The following is a 25,490-nucleotide window of genomic DNA, read 5'->3' on the forward strand; positions in this document are numbered from 1 at the left end:
AACTTGCCTCTACTTACGAACCGGATCCACGGCCATTTTCCCTGCTGTCACGCAGTCGCGGCTTCCTGTGGGCGAGGTCGCGGTAGCAAGGAGATGTTCGGTGAGGCTCGTGGTGTGTTTTGCGGTGTTTTGTGAAGGTTTTTGGTGTGCGTGTTAGCATGGCTCCAAAGAAAATGCAGAGCAGGCTTGGCGGGAGTCAGGCTCTGAAGAGGAAATTGCCTCGGGTTGCGACCAAATTCGGGCGGAGGGCGGAACGGATTAACCGGATTTACATTGAACCCTATGGGGAAATTCGCCTCGGGTTGCGACCAAATTCGGAGGGCGGAACGGATTAACCAGATTTACATTGAACCCTATGGGAAACTTTACCTTGACTTGAGACCAACTCGAGTTGCAACCAGAGTCACGGAACGGATTAAGTTCGTATCCCGAGGTACCACTGTATAATTTGTATAAACGTATCTGAAGTACAGTATTTTAAAACTTGAAAAATGAGTTACGATGTAATTCCACAGAATTCAGTACCACCAAACCAAGGGCAGACTGCTTTATTAGGCCCTGAAAGGTGTTGACTGCTTGCCCTTGTATCTGTATCTTAAAACAACCAGTTAGAATCAAGAGCCTTTTGTAAAACTACTTCACAGAGAGAGCATTGCTTGCAAAATTCTCAGAGAATTTTAAATAACAGTCCTAACAGCAGTATGTAGGATCACTCTTGGACCAAACAGTTTTAAACATCACAAGACAGGATAGGAAACATCACAAGGCAAGACAGCCTAGGAAAATGAGTTCATTGATCCCAGCATTTATTTAAAATCGCACCAAATTTATAGCATCAGTCAACAGGCAAGCAGTTATGAAAGACGCTTTTGCACCTTCAATCAGAAAGTCCAGATTTTTGCTATCATGCATGCAAGAGATACGGTGAAAAAGCCTGATGATTATTCCAGAGCAGTGGATTTAGAATACTTATTGGTTTACTGTAAAGAGAGAATCGTGTTTCAAATTACCATGCAGTTGTGAGATATGCAATACATTCTAATTAAGGCTTTTATCTATCCTTGAAGGCATTTTAAAGGATTTCAGGAGGAAAGCTTTGTAGGTACTCTTAATAATGATAAACTGAAGCAGAAATTTAGAGATTTGAGTGGAAAACTGCAGATGTTGTTAAGAGTATTAGTCTGACCTATCTTGGGAAGTGAGAGAGGTACAAATTCTACTTACAGATTTGGCAGTTGCAGAAATGTACTGGACAACCATTTCACGTTTTGTGGTCAAATCTTTATTCCGTAAAGGAGCTTTTCGTTCTTCATTTAGATTCATGTCTTCCTATAAATAAATAGGCATAACATTGCCAAGATTGGATTATTATGTCATAGTTTTACTTAATCTTCATGACTGCAGATGCTAAGAATTGCTCTACATCTAGGGAAAATATAGGGATGACTGGTTTACTTTAGACAGGCTATTTCTCATCATTATCCTAAGCTATTAGTTTATGGAAACAGCTTTAATGTACACTTCAAACTCTTCCTCTTCAGCCCCCATATTATACCCAAAGCTGAGACTGGAATTAGCACATCCACATAGGAAGAGATATCTGCCTCAGTTCAAAAACTGTAATAGGTCATCAAAGAATATTTATTCCAATAGAAATTTAGAATTGCTGGAAAACAGTGTGAGGATTGAAGACACTTACTATTTTCTCTACTGCCACATTATCACATTAAAAAATTGGACAAGATCCTGAAAATATGGTTACCATAACTTGCATTAAACATGGCTTCAAATGTTTTCTTTTGATATAATGAACCCCGAATTTTAAAATACTTAGGAATGACTGTGATAAAGCTAATCTGAAGCTGAGTTTAAATTCCAATCAACTTTAAATTTAAGCACTATATTTAATACACACACACATATATGTTTTACTTCAGAGTTTCAGTTTATTACAGTCTTAAATGAGTACAAGCAATGTGTCCATCAGTGCTCTGTGAGTATTTATAAATCTGTCTTAAGAGACAGTAAATAAAATGTAAGACAATATTAAAATACATTTATAAAACAACATGATTAGGAATCTATCTAGCTTATAAAGTAGTATCTAAAATTATATAAAATGTGATTTTAAAGGATTTCATGAAAAAAGCTTTGTAGGTACTCTTTATAATGATAAACTGAAGCAGAAATTTAGAGATTTGTGTTGAAAACTGCAGATGCTGTTAAAAGTATTAGTCTGACCTATCTTGGGAAGCGAGAAGGGCACAAATCTAAAATTACAAAAATGTGATAACTTCTAAAATTACAAAAATGTGATGGTATCTAAAATGTACATAAAATGTGATATGTAAAATTACAGAAAACATGGATAATATCTAAGATTACATAGATATGTATATAGATACATTAAATTTAATACATTAGATATTACATCTGTGTAGCAGGCATTTGGCCCATCAAGGTCCAGTGGATCTTATATGATTTTGAGCAAAACCTAGCCCCATTGCACGGTAATAAAAGGCAGTTCATCTATGAGAAGCATCTGGGCATAGGCCAAGTTTGAACGACCAGGATATCTGCTAATCAGAGGGAGGATAAATCTGATCTGAGTGTCTCTGTAAAAGAAGAACATGTTCTGGGGTTTCCCCCTCTCCAAAACCACAGGGACGAAGCCTTTCAGTCAATGGTATTTTTTTATATTTGTCATCCGATTCTGCAGAGGGGAGAGCTTGACTTCAGGTGAAAGAGAAAGCTTTCCAACGGCTGGGTTTTTCTACTTCAGAGTTTAAAACACAGTATTCACTAAAAATCTATATTAAGTTAGGATGCCAAACCACATGCTAGACTGCTCCAAAAGCAAGTCCATCCAAAATATCATACTGTAACAGATTAGTTTTTGTATTTTCAGCTATGCTCCGTTCAGCTTTGAGAGGACAGTTGCTTTACTACTTTTATTCTTTAGCTCCGTAGTATGTCAGAATGCACATGAAGTGGGATATGGAAGTGCCAAGAAATTCGTCAGAATTTATTTGCTCTCATTAAAAGATTAAATAATACAGGGCACCCTATTCCCACTACATTACAGCCCATTTAAAAGGGAAAAGCAAGCTGATGTTCGACTCCTTGCGGCACGTGACCGCTCATCCATATGATCTTCTTGGCATCAGTATTGAAGTGGTTTGCCAATGCCATGGGCCAGGATCTTTTCTGATTTTTCAGACTATCATCTGTCCAAGGACTAACCAGACAGATACAGACACACACCGAGCTGCCAAGCCAGACAAGGTTAGCCAAGGGCCGCTGTCAGCTGAGGCTCTTTACTCTAAAGTAGAGAGCAAATAAACCTCCAATATGGTACTTCATACAAGAGAGCAAGCAAAGCTTAGTCCCCAGATAACTAACTAAAGAAGTCAAATGATTGCCATGAAAATATTTACACCTGAGTCCCATGAAAAAATCTCATGAAAGTTTCACAAAAGGGTTTGTCCTTTTAAAAAAAAAAAAAAAATCTGAACTTGAAGCAACAGCAACCTACATGAAATAAAAACAGCAAAATAACAATTGAGCCTTAAGAATATTTTTTTTGTAATGGCTTAAGTATTATAGACCGAAACCTATATATATTACCAGACCTCAGCATGATGGACTTTGCATACAAGTGACTGAAGATCTGTTGCAAATTACATAATTTGCAAAAAATTATATCATTTGTGCCATGCCATCATTAAGCAATTGACATCTGCAGAAAGATATCACCATGCGAAAGTCATAAATTGATACAAGTTGCAGAATTTCTGTAAGAACATTACTGTGTAAATTAGGTAAATCAATCGCCAGAATGCCCTACTTTCTGATTGACTGGACATTTCTGAATAACTTCACCCCCTCCCCCAATTAGTCTGTTAAAGCAAGGTTTCACTGTGGATGGGAGAGAGGCTATAGGAAAATAAAACATAGGAAGTTTGAACAATGACAATAATACAATTAACAAATGCCCATTCATAAAATTGTTGTTCACAATGCAATCATTGTTATTAGGTAGTAAGCTTCAACATGTTTTGTTCAAAAAAATAAACTGCAGAACATAGCTCAGTTAACACTTTATGAATCTAATTAAATGGACTATAGCCTCAAAACATATATTCCATAAAAAAGGGAATGGCCTCTTTGTTTTTGCTGTAAAAAGTTAACCCAGTGATAAATACGAGGTAGGAGCTGCTTTAAAATCTTTGTAATCTTCCCAACAAAACTCTTAATGTTTGCTTTGTAACTTCCATCAGGAAATAACGGAAATAAGGTTTATTTATTGGACGACTTTCATTTTCAAATACACTTTCGCTCACTGGTGAATTTGTTCCATACCCATAAGCATCCTAAACATTACACAGTACTTTGAGTTGGAAACTATTAGCAGCTAATTGGAAACTACTGAAAAATTGTCTTTATGGGATAAGACATCATCAAGCTATTACATGCAATTATGTGGTCACCGAGAAGATGAAAATGTCACAAGGCTGTCTGCTGGCATTTGTATATGAAGTAAAATGTGCTTTCTAGCCCTCTACTCAAGAAAACTAATGTCAAAGCCATGTTAGAACCCTCACTTACTGATCCATCATCAAACCTTAAACTTTTAATTAGTTTTCTTAAGGAGAGGAACTGTTTTACTCAGAAGTTCAGTGATTTCATAGTTGTAAAGACTAATAACACAGAACTCTCATATAATATGCTGTTCATAATATAGATACATGTCCACTGAGAAAATAAAGCTTACCATCATTTTTTCAAACAGGTCCATAACTTCTTTTTCTGATAAATTCATTGAACGTTCATCAAACAGTGGCTGAGCAACTGGCAATTCATTTATAGAAGCCTGTGAGTCAATTGGGTGCTGAATGAGAAGTCTCTCCTTTTTGACACCAGATTTCCTAAAACTAGTTATTCTGTCACGCTGCAAAAAGAAAATAAATATTTTTAAATGTTGATGTCTAGGGGAAAATCCATTTACTCATTACTTCACATGCTAACAACACAGTAATAATCATGCCAAAAATTAAGCCATACAACTTATTTTTGAGACTGTACTTCATATGTTTTGTTTTACCTAATCTTTGCCTATTGCTTAGAATCAGGATGATATATGGTCTATTAAAATATAGAATCTCCAGGTCTTGAACCAAATAACTTTTGAAACAAGAAAAGCCAGGTTTAAATTGATCCAATTCTTATTCTGCATCCATTCCTCCTGCTATTAATCAATAAATAAGGCACAATCTCACTGAGATTCTAGAAATACGTTCTTCTATGAAGTCTATTTTAGGCCAATACTAAAACCCACTTCATTTATAAAATTAAAATAAGTTATTTAAAAAACACTCAGATTTTGAGAACATTGTTGGATATCTAACACTTAATTTTGTTCTTATATAATAAATTTACAAAATCATGCTGCATTCAGCTTCAGCTGTATAGGTATACATCATAGTCTAAAAGGGCCATCATTTCCATAAACTGTTAACTGGAGAATATTTAAACTAGGTTGCTTATGTAAGGCCTGAATCAAAGCAGTTTAAAGGACTCCAAGGTATAAGTACAGTCTCATCATAGAAACAAATCAGCTGTAAAGCTGCCTTATATAAGGTAAAGTTACATGCTTAATAACATTAGTTGAAGATAACATTAAGAAGCACAATGTTGCAGGCAGAATGGCTTAATCTATTGTTTCTTTTAGCAGTGCATGCACGCCTGGTTGTGTATTAGTAGAAAAGCATCTATTTCTGCTTTGCTTAGACTGAATATATTCAGTATAACAAGGATCAGCCAAAGACTGGGGGCCATTTTGTATGATGCGAAATCTGCATGATATGAATTAGCCGGATGCAACTCAATAAATTAAGGAGGATTCCACTGAAACGAGATATGAACTGCAAGACAACCAATGCTCCAAGTACATAAGAGTGCAAAATTGCAGTAATGGCCAATTTCCTCCAAGGAGGTCTGAATTTATAGTATCTGTTAAACTGGAGATTCAAGGTTTTTTTAAAAAATAAAATAAAATAAACAAACATCTCATTCGTAGCCAACTGTGCCATAATTGACATGCAGATAGCACAGATTAGTGGCATGTTGATAACAACAATGGGCTTTGGAATCAGAGTACGACGTGGCATCAGGCGAATCTACCTACTTCCCATTTTAGAAAAATTAAAATTATATCAACTCATGGAAGGCTGGTACTCAGATACTGATTTTGATCTGCCAACACCATTAGTCACTGCAACCAGCCTTTAATTTTGAGATTTCCTTGGAATACATTTCTCAACAATTAGTTGGAGGAGAGAGAAGATGTTGGTAAAGACCAACATGTGACCCAAATATGAGAACCAGTTAGGATGTTAGTGGTTATTTATTGGAACACTTCATATGTCTCAAATTGCTATTTATAATTAAAGTTATGCAATATATTATAAGCAACATGCACTAGAAATAATACAAACCCACATATGAGGATCTTACCACATCATCTGCCAAAGTTTTTATCTGAAGGTTCTATTCAAATCAAGAAAACAAGAAAATGTGTGTTACCTAACAAATTAAATTTAGAGCTCCCTCTTTTCATTTGTGTTCAAACCTTTTCTTATTTTCTCACTAATAAATGAGTAAATACTCCTCAGAAGGTATCAATCATACTGTCATCACAGAAACTTCCTCCTGAGTGCAGGTATTGCACGACACCATTTTAAACCCATCTATTCAACCACTCAGCTTTCCAAAGAGCTAATTCATGCAATATATTCTTTTCATTCTGCTAATTTAGATTCAACACAAAACAAAAACTTATAATTGGAAAACTGGGTCTATAATTTATGACATTTTGATCACTAAGATTATGCTGCAAAGCCTTAGAAAGAATTCTCGAAATACATCTAATGTGAAACAAGAAGTTAATTTCTAAGGTAACTTGGAAGCTTTGATAATGTACTGCCTGGCTGTTCACTTCACCAAAATATACAATGTGGTCCTAAAGGTAGGATAAAGATTAGGTAGGCACCATGTCCCAATTGCTCGCTCCTTCCTTCCTTCCTTCCTTCCTTCCTTCCTTCCTTCCTTCCTTCCTTCCTTCCTTCCTTCCTTCCTTCCTTCCTTCCTTCCTTCCTTCCTTCCAACATAGACTTGAGAAATTGGCAGGCTATGACTCAAACTACCAGGTTCCAACATTATCATTCTTTACTAGAATGCTTCTATGCTTCTCAAAGACTTTCAGGGATTCTTAGAAAACAAAAATAATAGAATCTGTTTTACTGGAAAGCTGTCCACTTACTTCTGAAGATAATGGTAAGCCAGGATGATAGAGACATCCTGGGAAGTTAGAACAACCACCTCACCAGATTTCCTTTCGGTAAATGGCTGCTATGTAACTGGTTACACATAACATATTTGCCACTTAATCTCCAGAATACATTGCCAAAATTCCAAATATGGTCACCAGCACCCCCACCCCACACCAAAATACCTTACTTCTAATCAACTTATCCTTGCTTTCATCACAATTCTTCAAACTGCTGAAGTAGCACATCTGAGCTAGGGTGGTATAATGGTTAGGGTGTTGGACTGGAATTGGGGAGACCCAATTGTTCATGTCCACCCTCAGGCACCGAAGAGTCGGACACGACTTAACAACTAAACAACAACCCTCAGGCACAGCTCAGTCAGCAACTCTAGACCACTCTCCCCCAGCCCAGCATACATCATTGGAATGTAGGGGGGGAAATGTGAGAAGGGAACATGATGTATCTGATCTTGAGCTCATGAATAAAAGGTGGGGTAGACATCTAACTAATGGTTCAGCAGATACTGAAGACTTCCAGACAGCCACTTACTTTAGGAGCAAAAACCTAGTTTTTTATCAGCTTGTAACTTTTGAAACGTCCTTCAAAAGACGACACAGGTCTAGCTTTTTAAAAACTTTTCAAGATTTATTACAGAAACTCAGGGTCACTGCTGCTTAAGCAGCAATCTCTTATTCTGCTAAACAAAAACATTTTCTCTGGGAACAGTAGCAAAACTGTTAGGTTCTTAGTCTTGCCCAATGGCTAATTTCATTTGTTTTGTTTGACCCATACAGTTGTGACTAGAACATTTTCTCTTTTGTGTTATGTATTCTAAAATATTTTTAGAAAGTACACATAGCACTATATTTCTATTTCATACAATAACTCGAGCAAAGCTACAGTATTTGGAAAGTTAGTTTGAAACTATTGTTGTATTCTGGGTGTATTCCCAAAATTTCTCAGCAACATGCCACATGTGGTATTAAATTCTGCTATACTTATTTATTCCAATATACTTCATGATATATAAGATTCTTCATTTCAAAGCTCATCACAAACAGGAGGGAAAGCTATTGTGGTACAATCCAGCTTGTGTTCTAGCTTTTAACTAAGACTGATTAACTATTCCTGTAACAGGAGAGGAAGTCTTTAGTGTTCAATCAATGTTGCCATCTAAAGGCAGACATAATTCAAGGTGTAACTAGTCAATTATTGCAACTAGCTTCCTTGAAGTATGACTTGAAGTTTAGCTCCATTAACAGTCTGAACTCAATCTTGTTTTAATTGCGGGACTGAGATGGAGAAGTCTGGTCTAAAATCCACTTTTATTCAACAGGGCACTGAACCGCAGGAAAAAAACACAGATCACTTTTTCTATCTCTTTAGAAAATTGAATCCATACTGGATAGGCCATAAGCAAGCAATTTCTACCCTAATGCTTGGTTTTATCTCTAAAACGGCACTGCTTAGAGAAATGAGCAACCTGACATGGAAATACAACATGATTTCAATGCTGCTCAATTTGAAAATCTCTTCCGCCTCCCCCCCACCCCCCCAGTATTTAACTGGTAGAAAGAAGAGGAAAAAGACAACACGTATGAACATTTCTATTCTCAGCTTGACCTTAATTTGCCACTTTAAAAGCATGTTTGTTAAATTTCAACTTGCACAGCACTCATAAATCAGATAATGAGCATATAACGTAAACAAATCTCCTGAAACAACTAACGCTGATGCATTACTAATTAGTAAATCCAGCCCCCACACAAGAGTATTCTAAGAAAGTGTCTAATCTTATTTAATTAGTCATGAGTTCTACCACATGGAATCAATTCCAATTAATTCCACTAGGAGTCTCCAAACAACTAGGAACACATCACGAAAGTGGCCGGAAGCAACAACAACTGGAAATGTAGAGCGGCACACTACACCAGAAAGAAAGAAAGAAAGAAAGGAAGGAAGGAAGGAAGGAAGGAAGGAAGGAAGGAAGGAAGGAAGGAAGGAAGGAAGGAAGGAAGGAAGGAAGGAAGGAAGGAAGGAAGGAAGGAAGGAAGGAAGGAAGGAAGGCAGGCAGGCAGGCAGGCAGGCAGGCAGGCAGGCAGGCAGGCAGGCAGGCAGGCAGGCAGGCAAAAAAGAAAAACCACAAGGACAAGGATGTGGGAGAACATAACTGGACCTTCCACAACAGAGAGTATAATTTGCTTAACCACTGACAGTGTAATTGGCTGGGTGACAAATGGTACAATTGCAGTCTTTAGAAAAAAGGACATGTTTATAAAAGTGACACTAGCTTATCCCAAGAAATGTTTTTAAGCTGATGGAACAGCACTTGATGGACAAGCCACAGGCTTTTCTCACATAAAAGAAAAGAGGTCAGAAAGGACTTCATTTCAGGAGTAATTAAAATCAAGCATGCAATTTATTTAAATAAATAAATCACAGAGTTCACGTTCACGCTGCTGCTCCTGAAGCGCACAGGTTTTTTTCCCCTTAATTTAAAATAAACTGGACTTCTCAAGCATAATTTATTGATTATGTGCCATTCAAGTCCGTGTCAACATTTAGAGACCACATAGATAGATTTTCTCCAGGACACTCTGTCCTCAGCATAATTTATAGGGCCTCCTGTTGGAGTCTTTTTTCCAAAAAAAAAAAAGCCTGTCCTCAAAGGAGGGATAAATTCCAATTCTTTAACACCTGCGCACAAGAAAGAGCTCACTGAGAGCCAATTTAGTATACTGGTTAAGGCACCAGGTAGGAACCAAGAGACCATGAGTTCTAGTCCTGCCTTAGGCACGAAGCCAGCTGGTAACCTTGGGCAAGTCACGCTCTCTCAGCCCTAGGAAGGAGGCAATGGCAAACCACTTCTGAAATATCTTGCCAAGAAAACTGCAGGGACTTCTCCAGGCCGTCACCAGGAGTCAAGACTGACTTGAAGGCAATGAGAGCCAGTCTGCTGTGGGGGGTAAAGGCACCAGGCTAGAAACAGAAGACTCTGAGTTCTAGTCCCGCCTTAGGCACAAAGCCAGCTGGGTGACCTTGAGCCAGTCCCTCTCTCTCAGCCCTAGGAAGGAATGGCAACCACTTCTGAAATATCATGCCAAAAAACCTACAAAGACTAGTCCAGGCAGTTGCCAGGAATCAACACTAACTCAAAGGCACCAAAAAATCTGAAATCCTTAAAGTGAAAATTTCCTGAAAGTAGCCTAATTTTTACTTTCCTGATCAGTTAAATGTTTTGCCATACACACAATGCTGTACAAATAGCCAATTTTGTCTCTTACTAATGGTGTAATGATTTTGTAACAATCTCCGCTTTACTTGAAGAATAAACATAATTTGAGGGTTCCTAATAAAGTAGAAAGGCAATTAAGGGTGGCATTTTTAGCTATACTTTTTCCACTATCAATCCTGTACATAGTTTTGCTTAGTAAGCCATTCGGTTCCCCAGTATTACAGTATTGTCACTCACATGAGGATCACATCATCACATCTTGTGTAGTACCAGCAATAACCTTCTACCAAGAGGAAATAAAATAAGCCAACAAAGAAAAAATGTCATGGTGAGTTTCAGTTATTGTTAAACAAGTAAAACACCCTAGTGATCATTAGCTATTCCGACACAGTACTACTAGCAGGTCATATTTTGGTTAAATGACCAAGAATAACTGGCAGATCTACTCAACGGGATCTAAAACTGAGGTGATAGGATTGTTTTGAATGAAAAGCTAAGAACTTTCTCTTTTTCTCCCATCACAAATTTGGGGAAGGGAGCAAATGCAAGACCTTATGCTTGCGGGGGGGGGGAGGACTGTGCACAACAGAGTACTGTGACCTGTAGGCATCTGGGGTGTAAAGATTTTTATTTAGTAATCTAGCAATCACATGTGACTTACTTGTATTTTCATAAAACTGTAAAAACCTGGCTCTTTCAAAGATCGGCTGAGATGATCTAATCCCCAATAATATATTTGGGTCTTTAAGTGAGCTTCCTCCCAGTGACATTCGGTATTTATCATTGCTGTTTTGTTATTGTCCTTTTCTTCTTCCTTTCATACTGTTATTTTAAACCTTACTTTGTAAGTCACCTAGAATTATTTCAGTGCTTCAGGTTATTGTGCTTTTCTTATTGTTTTTATGCTATCATTTTAAACCTACCCAGAATTACTTCAGGGCTTGAGGCAACATACAAGTGAATGGGTGGATAAATAAATATATAAATGCAACAGCAGACCAGCTGCCTGTCAAGAGTATGTTCACTCCATTAATTTCTATTGCTATAACTAATCGGGGTACTGCAAAACAGACTAAGTCTCTTTTTAACACGCTTGCAAAGAAAGCCAAACTCAAATGGACCTGATTCAACATCTCAATTCTTATTCAGTAGCAGGGAACAGGACAGTATTAAACTATATGCTAGATTCATTGTTATACAACTATCTTCAGACAAAGCAATTTTATAATTCAGAGAATTTGGTACTTTGAAAGTTCAAGCAAGTGTAAGTTTAAAAATTGAGGTTTCTATCTCAAGCATAAAATAAATATAGGACTAAGACATTTTTCTACAAAGCCTCACCAAGGGGGAAAAAAAAAAGTAAATTGGTCAAAACCCAATATTCTTTCAGCTCCTCAAACCAATCTACAGATTCAAGAATAGCTTGACCCTCTCTTCCTGGGACTGAATCTTTCAGAGAACAAAGAGAAGAACTGCAGATCTGCACACTGATTCATGCAAAAAAGAAAATCAAACACAGAGCTACTACACCGTGAAAATGTCAAGCTGGAACTCTGGTCCCTAACTTACTAGCTTTTCAGCCCCAAAGAGTTTTTCCATGGTCAAGTTGTTCAACCCCCTACTTTCATTCTCAATTAGCATAATCCAGAATCATCCTATATACATTTCTACCAGATTAGACTTCCAATGGGTCTCTACATTTCAGGAAATGTGCAAGAGAATGGGAAAGAGAGTGAGAGGTACAGAATGCATGGCTAATGAGGTTTATCCCAGGTCAATCCCAGGCGAGGGAGCGTGAGAAATCCCTGCAGAGAACTGAATGACACAAAATCCTTGCTACACTGAAGATACTGCAGTTTTTCTACCTCTTTAGTCTCTTGGCAATTATCAATTTGGCAGAGAATAAATAAACTTTGAACATACGGACGATGGTTGAAGTTCATCTTAAATTATTATAGCCAATTGTAAAATAACATTAGATCTGTTTCTCTGCGAAGATGATTATGTCTTGCTTTAATGAAGGTATACTTACACTATAACTGGAAAAGCATTATTTTCCATTATATGCTATAGATATAGGAGCTTTATCTACACAGCTCTTCATTTGGCACACCTCTCAACCACTAAAGTAACTTAAACCAAGCTTCATATTGGTTCAATCTAATCAAATATTTTCCACTTGTACTGCTGTTTTGCAGAAACATTACGACAAGCACCATTGGTCCATCTTGCTTTAAACAATTTGTATAACAAAGCAAACCAAACAGTAGGCTTACATATCAAATTCCAAAAACTGCCAGAAGATCACTTTCATTTTTTTAGCCTAATAAGCAAGGACAATCATCATCCATTTCATTGGATGCTTGAAGTTATTTCTATACAGAATAATTTCATGTTCGTTGCTGCTTTTCCAATATGGTATCAAGTCAATGTCAGCTACAATAAAGCAAATCTACAATGAAATAAATAAAATAACAAATTTTGATCACTATTAATGCTCTTACTCAGGCCAAGTGTAGTCAGTCTCTTACAGACAGTGCAGTAGCAGGTGAAATATTTCTGTTGTGCTTCTTAAACATTCAATATAAAACGTTATTTTATTATACTACATTGAGGTTGGGCACTGAGGTAAGGCATAATGTTATCTGTTTAGCTGTGGCCTAGCCATTGTCTGAATCAATTTAGGTTTATAAATCATGTTGTACACTGAGTGGCCTGCAATAAACCAGCTAATTAGTTTGTTAAATTGTTAACAAACCATGGATTACTGCACCATGTGAACCAGGTTCTCAAATACTGTGTTTTATGCTCTTGCTCAATTCATTATGTTTTCCCCTGTTTAGAGTATTACCGAAACAGATCAATTGTTAGTGTTACAGAGCACAATGATATATATTGGGGTACTTTCTAATTTGTTTGAAAGCCTGAATACCTAGTTAAATACAAAGAGGCCATTGTTTTGTGTTTTGTACTGCAGTTTCATTCTGAAATATGCCCACTTCCAGAAATATATTGAGAAAGTTCTGCTGGAAATACAGATGTATGTCACATGCATTCTTCACTAATACTAAGCCAATCAAAGAAAAATACTGTATGATGGACAAAGTACTGTTGAAATCGCCAAATGTTTATCCAAAAGTCCAATTGAGTTCATTAAAATGTACCCCAAACCACTGAATTAGATTGCAGCACTTGTCTATCCTATCTTTATTTCCAGACCAGATAAATTAGGACATTCTGATGTGGCCACCCACACTCCAATCTCTTATGCTGACCGGGTTGTGATCCCATGGCTACTGCTATGATGCAGGCACATCCTCTCAAAGCACAAGATAACTAGCTAAACATGCATACATTTCTACATAATCAGTCCTAATAAAGATATTGTTTAATATAAAAAATCCCAAATCCACTAACAAGGCAATATGTATTAATTTATTTCTTTGTCTTGGAAGTTCACAATTTGCTTCCAATTTGCTTGCATCATAACAATTCTGAAACTTATATGTTTACACTAGAAACTAAAATCTATTATGGAATCAGTTTAAAAAAAAAATTGCTAGATATTTTTTTTCAAACATCCTTCAAAGATGCTAGTGGCCTAAACTAAGTTAGAAGACCTGAAGTGTCAGATTATATTGAAACATAATGTAGAATTTTAAGATTAAACCATGATTTAGTTTACATGAAAGTAGGAATATGAATATGCAAAATGCTGAGTTTGAGTATTTCATATTCCATTCTTATAAAGCAGATTTTAGTTTGGTGCAGAGATAAGCAACCTTCTTTTCCACATATATGGAAACAGAGAGAGAGAAAGAAAGAAAAACACATACACGTATACATTGCCTAGCTGTGGAGTCCTTGGGGTTCTCTGAGCTTGGTTCTTTTCTCGCAAACGTTTCATTACCCGGCCTGGTAACATCTTCAGAATGGCATGGGGTTTGCTCTCTGTTAGGGTTAGAGTTAGAGTTAGGGTTAGGGTTTAGAGCAAACCCCATGCCATTCTAGCACTGAAGATGTTACCAAGCTGGGTAATGAAATGTTTACAAGAAAAGAACCAAGCTCAGAAAACCCCAAGGACTCCACAGTTCAACCCTGAGCTACACATATTCCCTTCTATTGATATTGCCTAGCTTCTGAAGGGCAAAAGACCATGGCTAGTGATATGATCTATTCTGATGCCAGATCTTAAGAGTGAGAATAGGATAGTTTTTAAAGGTGAAGTATGTATATTGCCCCCTCTCCCCCAAGAAAATGTTAAAAAAAAAATGCTGCCCAAAATAGTTTTTTTGTGCCAAATTTTAGCAGTGTGACTTTGGGGGGGGGTCATTAACAACTAATGGGGCAATCAGATTTGGTTTGCATACCCCGTCAATTTGCACAGAACTTGCGATTTAAAGCAACGTCCAGTTCACCAAGTAAACAACAAAACCAATCCAACTTTATTTAGCAATTGGCTAGAATTTATTTTAAGCAGTAATTATTGGCTTTTGCATACAAACAAAATGGGAATCTGCTGAAATGAAGCACATTTATTTATAAACAAATCTCCATGAAAGAAACAGAGGGGAAGAGAAGATCTGCAGGATAACTTATTATACAATGTTGAATTATGGTTTAACATTACATACAAGACAGCCTAATGACTGTGAACAATGTGAACTGTTTTAAGATGAGGGAATGTTCATTATTGGTAAGTTTCATATATCGTCTTTAGAAAGCCAGAACTATAAAGGCTGTCAATTGATTATTTTCAAAATAAAATTATTCACTGAGAGTGGGGGAAAGGAAAGGTGAGGAAATTAAATTGACACTGTAGAATCATAAAAGCAGAGTTACATTACTGTTTCTACATATAGTAGAAATAAACGGAGATCTTGCATAATTCATCAAGCCTTTTCCTATTTTAAGGGGGTGCCAGTTTCAGTTCTCTTACTCCTTAGTTTCTCAATCTTATCAGAACACCAGTGATTCTGCATGTCAGGAATCCCATAGTTTAGAATAAAATGCATCCAATCCATACATCACAGTAATGATGAATTATGGGACTATACAGTGAAATAGCATCCTTGGAACTTCTAGCCATCTTTCAATGTCCTATTTGTTTCTTCAACATGTTGCCCAGAGCAGCACATTCACTTTCCATTTTGAAGGTTTATTAAGTTTAAAGTGTCTTTACAGTGTGACAGACTCATGTCAGCTTAACATTTTCTCTGCTTTTAAGAGACCAGTTTAGCCAGACGATTGAAGATCACTAATGTGATCTTAATTTATCTGTATGTATCACTGTTTTTCCTGTCTGTTTTAAACTCTGAATTGACTTGAGAGTTCAGCATAAAATAAATTCCTGAATAATATTTCGATATAGATCATGCTGCATATTGTTTTGAGGCTAATTCACAATGCATAGAAATAACTTGATGACTCAACTGAACATGTGTAAATAGAGGTGTCCCCACTTGTATCTTGATCAGCAACACAACCAAAGTGGATGTACCAAATCAATATTTTTAGCTCTAAAATGTTTGCACATCGAAAAATGAAAATAGAATTAATGTCTGTCAGAAGCATAGGAGTCAACAACAACAAGCACTATTTAATGCACATATATAGTCTTTCTAGTCCTGCTTCCAATCCACCTCCTATTATTTAGAATTAGAAAATGCTCAGATTGTGCAATATCCATGACAGCTCTGAAGAATTCCTAGGTAAAGATGGCTTATGACATTTCAACCTACGCTGTGAAGCCATACTCTCAATGTGAGCCACATTACAATGTGTTTCCAGCATGAAATCTTCAATTACTGTATAACACTATAAATATGTTCAGAAATAATGCCACTAATGTGTTGAGAAAAAGAGGAGAGTAAGGGAAATTTATATGTTTTAAATCAACAGAATTGACTATGGGCAGTTGTTTACTGAACAGTCTTCACACTCCTATATACCTGTTTGCCATGGGACAATTTATCAAACTGAAGCTGAAAACAGAAATCTGGAGGAAAAATGCTATCGGCATACATAAAATGTCAAACAAATTCTAAACCAAGATAAAGAATATTTAAAGGAGGCCATGTAATCAGCATCCAAGCAATAAAACCATGACTAATAATCCTTTAGACGTTTCACTGGGGAAGTTGTCATACTAAAGTCAACACAATGGAATTCAAAACACATTGCTGCAATTCCTGTGCTGGGAAAGGATTCAGAATTCCAGATTTAATAAATCTGCTTGGTTTTTACCTGAAACAGATGTATCTTATTACATTACTGAATGCATATTCCACCTTTTCTTATTTTATCCCTACTATAATCCTGTGAGGTTAGTTGGGCTGAGAAAGTATGACTAGCGAGAAGTTGTCCAGTGAGCTCCCTGGATGACCAGAACTTGAACTCAAGGGTCTAAGCCAATACAGTAATACTGAATGGATGTGTCAACAGAGTTTATTGAGTTTATTGAACACACATTGCTTTATTTTAAGTCCTTGAGAAAGTATCTAAAGGAATTAAACAGTTATTCTAGGAGACTGTTGAATGCTTAGATCTGGGGGAAAGGGCAAAAGGAACTTGTTTGAAAAAAACGATGTATGGCAATACGTGCGTGTGTGTGTATATATACACCAGAAGACAGCGGTGGTGATAGATGTAGCAGTGCCAAGTGACAGCAACACCAGGAAGAAGGAGTAGGAGAAGCTGGAGATGTACCAGGGCCTGAAGGAGGAACTAGAGAGAATGTGGAAAGCGAAGGCCAGTGGTGGCAGGAGCACTTGGGGCTGTGACTCCTAAGCTGGGAGAGTGGCTCCAACAGATCCCAGGAACAGCATCAGAGCTCTCTGTGCAGAAGAGTGCAGGGGTAGGAACAGCTCAGATCCTGTGCAGAACCCTCAAACTCCAAGGACCCGAGATTGAGGAAGACACATACCACCCACATCCCCAAGAGTGAGAAGGGATCTGTGTGTGTGTGTATACACACACACACACACACACACCATTTTTCTTTTTAAACCAAAGCATGCTGGTCTATAGGGAGACAGATTTATACTGTCATCATATATTGCCCCAAGAACCATTGCAGAAAGGAAATATTAATATTTGAGACAAGAAAGCTAACATTACAATTAAGCTAACACCAAATTACTCAGCCATAACCATAAAAAATCACTGTCAAAGATACTAAGTTTTGGACATTACAAAATTAAATTGGGACATATGTTCAAAAGAAGCGCTCAATTCTTTTGGAGGAGTTGTAGGCTCTGCATCCTTCTAAAAAAAAAAAGATGCTAATAGGTGCCTTTATTTCATTCCAAACTAATGGGGAGAACTAAAGCTGTGTGGTCACTTTGTCTCTCCTTCCCAAGATGATTGTTGTGTCTAAGATTTGAGCTATCCATGAAGAAACCAGTGGAGGAAGAAGAAAGCAAGAAATGGCTGCCCACTCATTATATCTGAGCTACATCTGTGCAAAATGACACTTTCAGGTTATAAGACTGTCAAACTTACAAAATTAGTTTATTGGATTACCACCCTGGTAAATTATGTGCAAGGCAGTTGCCACGACAACTTCTTCAGTTACATGGCCAAAAATAAACAGAACAAACTTTCTCAAGGCATATTTCTTGCATTATGAACCGAAATGACTTTAGCTATTTTAGAACTCCAAAATCCAATACTTGGAAGTTCAGGCCTGAAACGTCCTCCCAGTTTAGCTGTTTTCAAAATCTCAGTTCTAAAATCAATACTTTTGTCAATCACCAGAATTTAACTGCTTGATTTCTAAATGCTCACCCCCAAAACTTAAACAAATAAAGATGTTTTCAAGTTGAGCGTGACTCTTTGTGATGGCATACATGGAGTTTTCTTGGGAGTGTTACATTAATGTGGTGCTACTGCTTTCTCCCAAGATGAAGGGGTTTTTCCCCATAATTTCCCACTCCAGCCTCTGGTCCTAGGATTCCCTGGCAGCATCCCATCCAGATACGAACCAACCCTTTCTAGCTTCACAAGCCAGAAAAAGTCAGCCAGATGCTGCCACGTTCAACCCCATTTGGATTGATATTATCCACAATATGTACCTATATTTAATATCGATTAGCATGTTAGCCCATTCCAGAGTCACTTATGCTTAAGCAACCAACTAAAAGTAGAGAAATGTCTCCACTATTCCCATCTTATTTTTCATCTCCATGAGCACCCAGGAATCTCTTTTCAAAAAGTAATTATTTTATATGTCACAATTTCAATCCAAAACAAGCCTCTGTGACATTTTTACTGCTATTTTTGGGGAAAAAATGAAAATAAAATAAACCTAGAAAATACCAACTGGTTCCTAGAATACTGACTGAAAAGATACAGAATTAGCAAACTACATCCAGCAGTGATTGTGACATCCAGGACACACTAGATGGTTGTGTGGTATAATACACTACACATGGCTTAATGTTAACATTAAGTGTACCATGAGAACATGGCCATTGTTTATTCTGATAGTTCTGTTGTTTATGAACTGCATTTATTATTACTGCAGATTTTATCTAGGTTATAGCGCTATTCTGCATTATTGTTTATTTTTCTATTACAGTTTTATGTTATACTTTATGCTTTCCATTGATATATGCATGGCTGGAGGACTGAAATTATTGCAAAGTTTAAAAGCACAATAAATAATGATAACAGTAGTGAAAACAATGTGCTACTGACAATATTATTTCCAGGATAATATCCTTCCACATTATCTGGGAAAGGAAGTTGGAGAAGAACCATGAAGCCCAACACATAATGCAAAGGATGGATAGACACCAAACTCAAGTGTTAATTTCAAGACTGGCTTAATTCAAATGTGAATGTCAGCAGCTTTGTGTGAAAGACTGTGGGCAGCTGAGAAAGGAATGGAAGGAAGATTAGATATAAAAAATCAAGAGACAGAACATGAGTTTGTTGGCAGCTTATCTCATGAAGAACAACTCAGCCTAGGAAACCTGGGAAAATTCCACCTGAATGAACTCACTGTAAGTGAGGGTGGGAAATTCCTCTTGTAGTTTCCAAAATTCTGTAGTTACCTCCAGACTAGCATTAAATATACTTTAGTGAAATCTGTTAAATTCTTGATCTTGCCTAGCTCTTTGTATCACATCATACCACTTTGTATCAAGTCACATACAAAAGATTTCCCATTAGTAGCATTGAACCACAGACAATCATTAAAAAAAAAAAAAAACTGTAATCCAAGGCCATAGCCAGGAAGCCAAACATCCCTCACAAAATAAAATCAAAATTGGGTCTCACAATCTATGATCTAGGTATACAAATCCCTCCCCTTTAATACTGCCACACAGACACCATTGCTTTTCCTGGGATTGAGTCATTCATTCCGTATAAACTCTATTATTTGTTTTGCTTATAATTAGACTTTCCATCCACAAATTGCAATCAAGGCTGATAGTCATAGCAACAAAACAAAATACAATTAAAAATGCATTACTAAAAAAGACATTGCAGACACAGAGTTCAAGGAAGTATATAAGGCTCTAAATATCACATTTTATCCTTAAAAGCTGTGAGACAGAATGGCTTTCATTAGGTATGCTCTGCTTCTCAACCAATGGGAATTTGATCTCAGGCTTTCACATCCCTCCTGAATCCTCTAACTGCTGTATTATCTATGTTACAATATGCATCTGTAGACATAAAACAGAATGTATTCTTTCCAACTGGAGAATTCTTTGTCCTGCTCTGAAGTCTTGGCCAAAAGGATCAACCCTCCAAAGACACCAATATTCCGTATTCTGAAACAAGTACCTTGCATATTCATACTCAGAATTACAATCATACAGCACCATGGAACCATTTTTTTTCATAGTCCAATCCTGTACCGTGTATAATTAAGCATGCTTCATTCTGTAGTTGACTGAGCCGTAAGATTTAATCAAGGCAGAGAGATTATAATTATTCCTTTCCTTGCACACAACAGTCAAGAGTAGCAAACACTTCTTACTTGCTTCTATTACCCAGTTATAGATTCTGTAGTATAAAATGCATGATTTTATAACCCTGTTCATCTGTGGTAATCATGACTTCAAGCATGGTATGCTGAATCAAAAAAAAAAAAAAAAAGTAGGACTTCTAGCCTTTGGGGTTTTTTTAAAAAATTTTTAGTTGAGTTTCAGAAAAGAGTAAAATACAGAAAGATCAAAAAGAAGAAGAAAAAATAACAAGAGAGAGAAAAATACAAAAAAAGCCTTTGGGTTTTTTTTTTTAATTGTTCCCCAGTGTATATTTGATGCAGTGACAAAGCCTTAGGTCTGAACCCAGGTGTTCCCATTAAGAGAACTGCAGATAAAAGGAATATCATACGCTGAATGTATGATATTCTATCTTGCATTCAGTCAGGACACACAATTTCTCCTGCAGCAATATTGTGAGGTAGATCTGGTGCAGAGAAGGTATCTCGGGCCCAAAGTCACCCTCTGAGATTCCACCGGTGAGGGTGGACTGCAACCTGGGTTTTTCAAGTGGTAGGTCAGCATCTTAACAACTCTAACCCACTGGTTCTCTCAATTACTGTTGCAGAACCACTGTATATGATCATACTAGTAGCTGACCCAATGTAAGACAGCACTACTTTCCTGCACTGAAAGTCATGCAACATAAAGTTGCATGTTTATCTGTATTAGAAGATTTCCACAGTTCCCATTCATAGAACCAGTGAGGCAGTTTACAGCAAATTGCTGTAGTCAAGTACTAAAACAAAATGTTTAGATAAAATCTAGAAATTCAGGACAATTTTAAATACTACACTTAGCCTACATTTATGTGTATTATCTTCTTTATTTCCCCTTCGACATTGTTTCTTTTGAGATAAAATTTATTAATGTTTTATTGGAATTTTAAAAAAAAGTAAAACAAGCCAGTTTGGTCTAGTGGTGAAGGCTCCAGGCGAGAAAGCAGGAGACAGTGAGTTCTGGTCCCACCTTAGTCATGACAGCCGGCTGGGTGACTTCGGGTCAGTCCCTCTCTCTCAGCTCAACTCACCTCACAGGGTTGTTGTTGTGGGGAAAATAGGAGGAGGAAGGAGTATTATGCATTTTTGCCGCCTTGAGTTATTTATAAAGTAATAAAGGCGGGATAAAAAAATCTGAAAAACCAACAAAATAGAAGGATTTTTTTTAAAAAAAATTCTCAGGTGCCACTTTTGAAAGAAATCTAATTTTGTCATGATCTGCTAAAAGGACACAGGTCAGGAAGCTGAGGAACCAAAAGGCAGTACAGTAACTCAGCAAAGCAGTTCGAAGGCCACTGCTAACCCAACTTTAGGGTCCAGCAGAGCCATTGGTAGATGGAACTATATGTCCATAAAGCAATTAAAATTACTATATTCATGTGCAATCATGTTTACATGGAGAAAGTTCATTTTTCTGGTAATCGTATTAGGATCTTAACTTCAAAGTCACAGGGTCACTTCACATAATCCATTATTTGATTAATTATGGTTTGCTGAAGATGGCACAACTGGCTTCCCATATAAAGCTTAGACCATGATGGCTTACCACAATGACTGACTGTCTACACTGTGCTAAGCCAAATAAACCACATTAATTTGAATCCAGCCACAGAACAGAGAGATGTGAAGTATTGTTTACCTACTGTTCACAATGCCACGTGTGCGTCTTAGAGAGTATTAACAGAATTTCCATTGCAAATAGTGCTAGGCATTTAATAGCCTGTAATTTAAAACACTGAGTATCCACTTTGCTGTTTTAATTACAAGTTGCTTGTTGTGAAAATTATGTTTTACCTTTAATTGGTTTATCGCATGCTATTGTTTTTACATTTTGTAGCTTAAGGTAATGTATAAAGGACAGTATATAAATACCCTAAGTTCAACGTATTATTGACTAGAAATTTCATTTGCATCTCCTGGTTTCCTAAAAGGTCTCACATGTGTTGATGAAACCTAAATCCTTCCTCTAAAAGCTAACTTAATTGCTGTTATTACTATACCCAATCATTGGCAAAGCAGAAAATATTCAAATAGGTTTTATACCCAATGTCCTCCAGACAGAAGATTATTCTTGGATCTTCACTAGAGAGAAGACTACAGAAATGCATCAGGAAAGTTTTTCTAAGTCTGAAAATACCAGAGAACAAAGTTGTTTTGCATTTAACTTCTGTTTATCATTGTGCTGCTGCTGAAGTCATACCCTGAAAAATTGCCAACTCCACTCAAGACTTCATAAAAGATAAAAACAAAAAAGTGTTCAAGTCATAATCTGTCCTTCGGTCCTCAAAGAGTTGCCAACATCTCAAACAGTACATGTGCCCCTTAATAGCAATGGGGTGGAGAGCTCATGAATCTCATTTGTGGTCTCCACAACGTTGACATTGTACCACTGAAAATCAGGAGTGCAACTATCAATTCAGACAGGTGAAAAGGGTGAGAATGGGTAGGGCTCAGTTTACCAAATGCAAGATTTCTGAAAGTGAAACATGTCTATGCTCTTGTTTAGACAGTAGGTTAAAAATTGGACTGAAAATGTTCAGCCCTGCTCCATCTGGAGATGTCACCAGAAAATTTCCCGTGTTGTTCCAGACAACCAATAAGCTTAAGCTGATGCACTCAGGCTAGAAAATGTGGCCCTCCAGATATTACTGAAATAATAACATTAACTGAATTGGCAATTGCAGCTTCTCTGAAAGTCAAAACAGCAAAACTAGTGAAAGAAGATAGCAATCACTTTCTCTTTCCCAAAGCACAGGTATGTTCAAACACCTTACTTAAGGCTCTTCTTGCCACTTTCAGAGACTCCCAATTTTTGAAGCAAGTCCAGCAGCTATGCTTTTAATAAACTTCTCTATTGCCCAAGCTTTTGTGTAAATCACACAATAAAAGCTCGATCAGCAATGCTATGGAAAGTTCCACCTACCAGTTGCTCCACCTCCAACTTTTACAGTCGCCTTCACCAACCTGATGCCCACCAGATGTGTTGGACTTCAATTTCTCTACTTATGTAGAGTAGGAATGATGGGCGCTGAAACCCACAAGGGCTGGACAATACCAGTTGAGGGCACTGACATCTACAGGGAAGGAGGAAGCAAATGACACATGTCATCATGCCTCCATACAAATGCAATGTATGTGCTTGCATGAGTCATCACAATGCAATTACGTAATTTCATCATTTGTGCAATGACAACGTGATGCATGTGACATTCTGATATCATGGCAACTTGTTAAAGACAGTGCTGGCTTAGGGAAAAGGAGGGAACTCATCTGAAGAGCACTAGAGTGAAGAAATCTGTTCCAGAAGACATAAACACCAGGCTATGGGGCAACCCAGGCTTCTCTGTACAGCATGCAAGTGACGGCAATGAAACATGCATGTAACACTCCCCAATACGCCCCTCTAACTGCATCAGGCAAAGCAGCTAGGCATGACAAGAGTTTAAGCTCAACTTTTCTGGAGAACCACAACTTGGGAAGGCTGTTGGATAACCAACATAGGAGAGAAGACCAGAGAGCCTGGGTTGGAGGCATTCATGAAGCTGTGACTAAACCACGGTTTAGCATAATCCCTAAGCTCTGCCATTCAGGCAGAAGCAACAGAGGGCCTCCAAAGTGGGGCCAATTACCCAGAGAGACCTCTACGCCAAAGGCCCAGTGCACAAACCAGCAAACCCACAAGGTTTTGCACACCAAGGTGAGGCTGGTTCCTGCAACATGCACAAGCCCAGTTTACTAAGCCACAATTGGCTGACCTCCCCACAACAAACCCAAACCTGCTTTGTTTAGCCACCGTTTATTAAAAAAGCAACAGCGGGCCAGGTCCCTGCATCGCGGAAAGCCTTACGGGTTTTCGCCACCATTTCCTGGGTTCGCACAACCAGGAAGCCCCGGTTGCTTCACGCGACCCGGGAAACCCGGGTTGGCTCAGCCAGGATTTCCTGGGGCCATGCAACGCTGGAAGCGCTGGGTGACTTAGCCGTGGCTTGCCCAGGTCTTGCCGGGGGGGGGGGGGGGGGCTGGGCAGCTTCGCCCGCCTTCCCACAACGCCTGAACCCGCAAGCGAGCTCCCCCGCCCACCCGCCCGCACTCACCAACTTGGGCTTATTCTTACTCTCCTCCTCCGCCGGGCGCCCGCCGCTGCCGCCCCGCCTCGGGGTCCCCTTCCCCGGCGGGTCCTCGCCACCGGCCCCCTGGCCCTCCATGCCTTCTTTTTGCTGGCCGCCTGGCTCGCCCGCTCGCCCGCCGCGGCTGTCAGGGCGCTCAGGAGCGCCTCTGCGCATGCGCCGTCGAGAGGGGAACGAGGCGGCGGCGGCGGCAGCAGAAGCATCCTCCCTGCCTGTCTGCCCAGGGCTGCGAGAGTCGCCCGCCAGGGCGCACGCGCGGGAGCGCGCGCTCCCTCTCCCCCTGCGCACGCGCGCTCCCCGGGGCCCGCCGAAGCCGCCGTGCTGGGCCGCTGCCCTCACCTCAAGGCTGGTCAAAGAGGACCCGGAAGCGTCTGGGGAGAGAGGGCGCGAGAGAGGAAAGCCTGGCGGAAGTCAGAGCCCGGGCTGGAAGGGGAGGCGGGGATGTGAGTGGTAGGATAGGGAAGCTGTGGAGGAAGAGGGGGAGGGAGGGGAAAGGCTTGACTAAACGCCCATCACCTGGGGAACTTTTTTTTTTTTTTTAGGGAGTTCATGATGAAACTAGGCAGGCTTGCAATAAAGCAAGGCATATATAACCCACATGCCCATAAAATAATATCTTTAAATGCATGCGCAGATCAGGGCTGTGGCTGCTTAAAAAATCACTTGCAAGAAGTGTTTCAGAACTGAAGCAGCAGCAGCAGACAAAAGCTGTTGATGCATTTATAAACCACTTTGGTCAAGGTGATGTTAAACAGGGCCCAAAAGTAACACTGACAGCCAATGCAATAATAATAGTA

The 25,490-nt window shown here is 38.5% G+C and overlaps 1 protein-coding gene across 4 annotated transcripts in view; it reads right to left on the reverse strand.

The window, feature by feature from the left end:
• The window catches only part of DIAPH2 (diaphanous related formin 2), a 259,065-nt gene extending 234,139 nt beyond the window's left edge, over positions 1–24,926 (reverse strand). Inside the window, exons 1-4 of one of the 4 annotated variants that reach the window (XM_088151771.1) lie at positions 24,661–24,926; positions 6,517–6,549; positions 4,775–4,951; positions 1,225–1,329 (exon numbers count right to left, since the gene is read on the reverse strand). In XM_088151771.1, coding sequence (XP_088007897.1) covers positions 1,225–1,329; positions 4,775–4,951; positions 6,517–6,549; positions 24,661–24,849 — 504 coding nt within the window. In that variant the 5' untranslated portion in view covers positions 24,850–24,926. Of the gene's footprint in view, positions 1–1,224; positions 1,330–4,774; positions 4,952–6,497; positions 6,550–24,660 lie in introns of those variants that run through there. The other 3 variants (XM_088151772.1, XM_088151773.1, XM_088151774.1) reach the window with 3 other exon arrangements.
• Between the last annotated feature and the right edge of the window lie 564 nt (positions 24,927–25,490).

Source organism: Python bivittatus, unplaced genomic scaffold, assembly GCF_059951505.1.
Source record: "Python bivittatus isolate LINGU-HERP-01145 unplaced genomic scaffold, Pbiv_v1 ctg000670_np1212, whole genome shotgun sequence".
In the NCBI taxonomy this organism is placed as follows: domain Eukaryota; kingdom Metazoa; phylum Chordata; class Lepidosauria; order Squamata; family Pythonidae; genus Python; species Python bivittatus.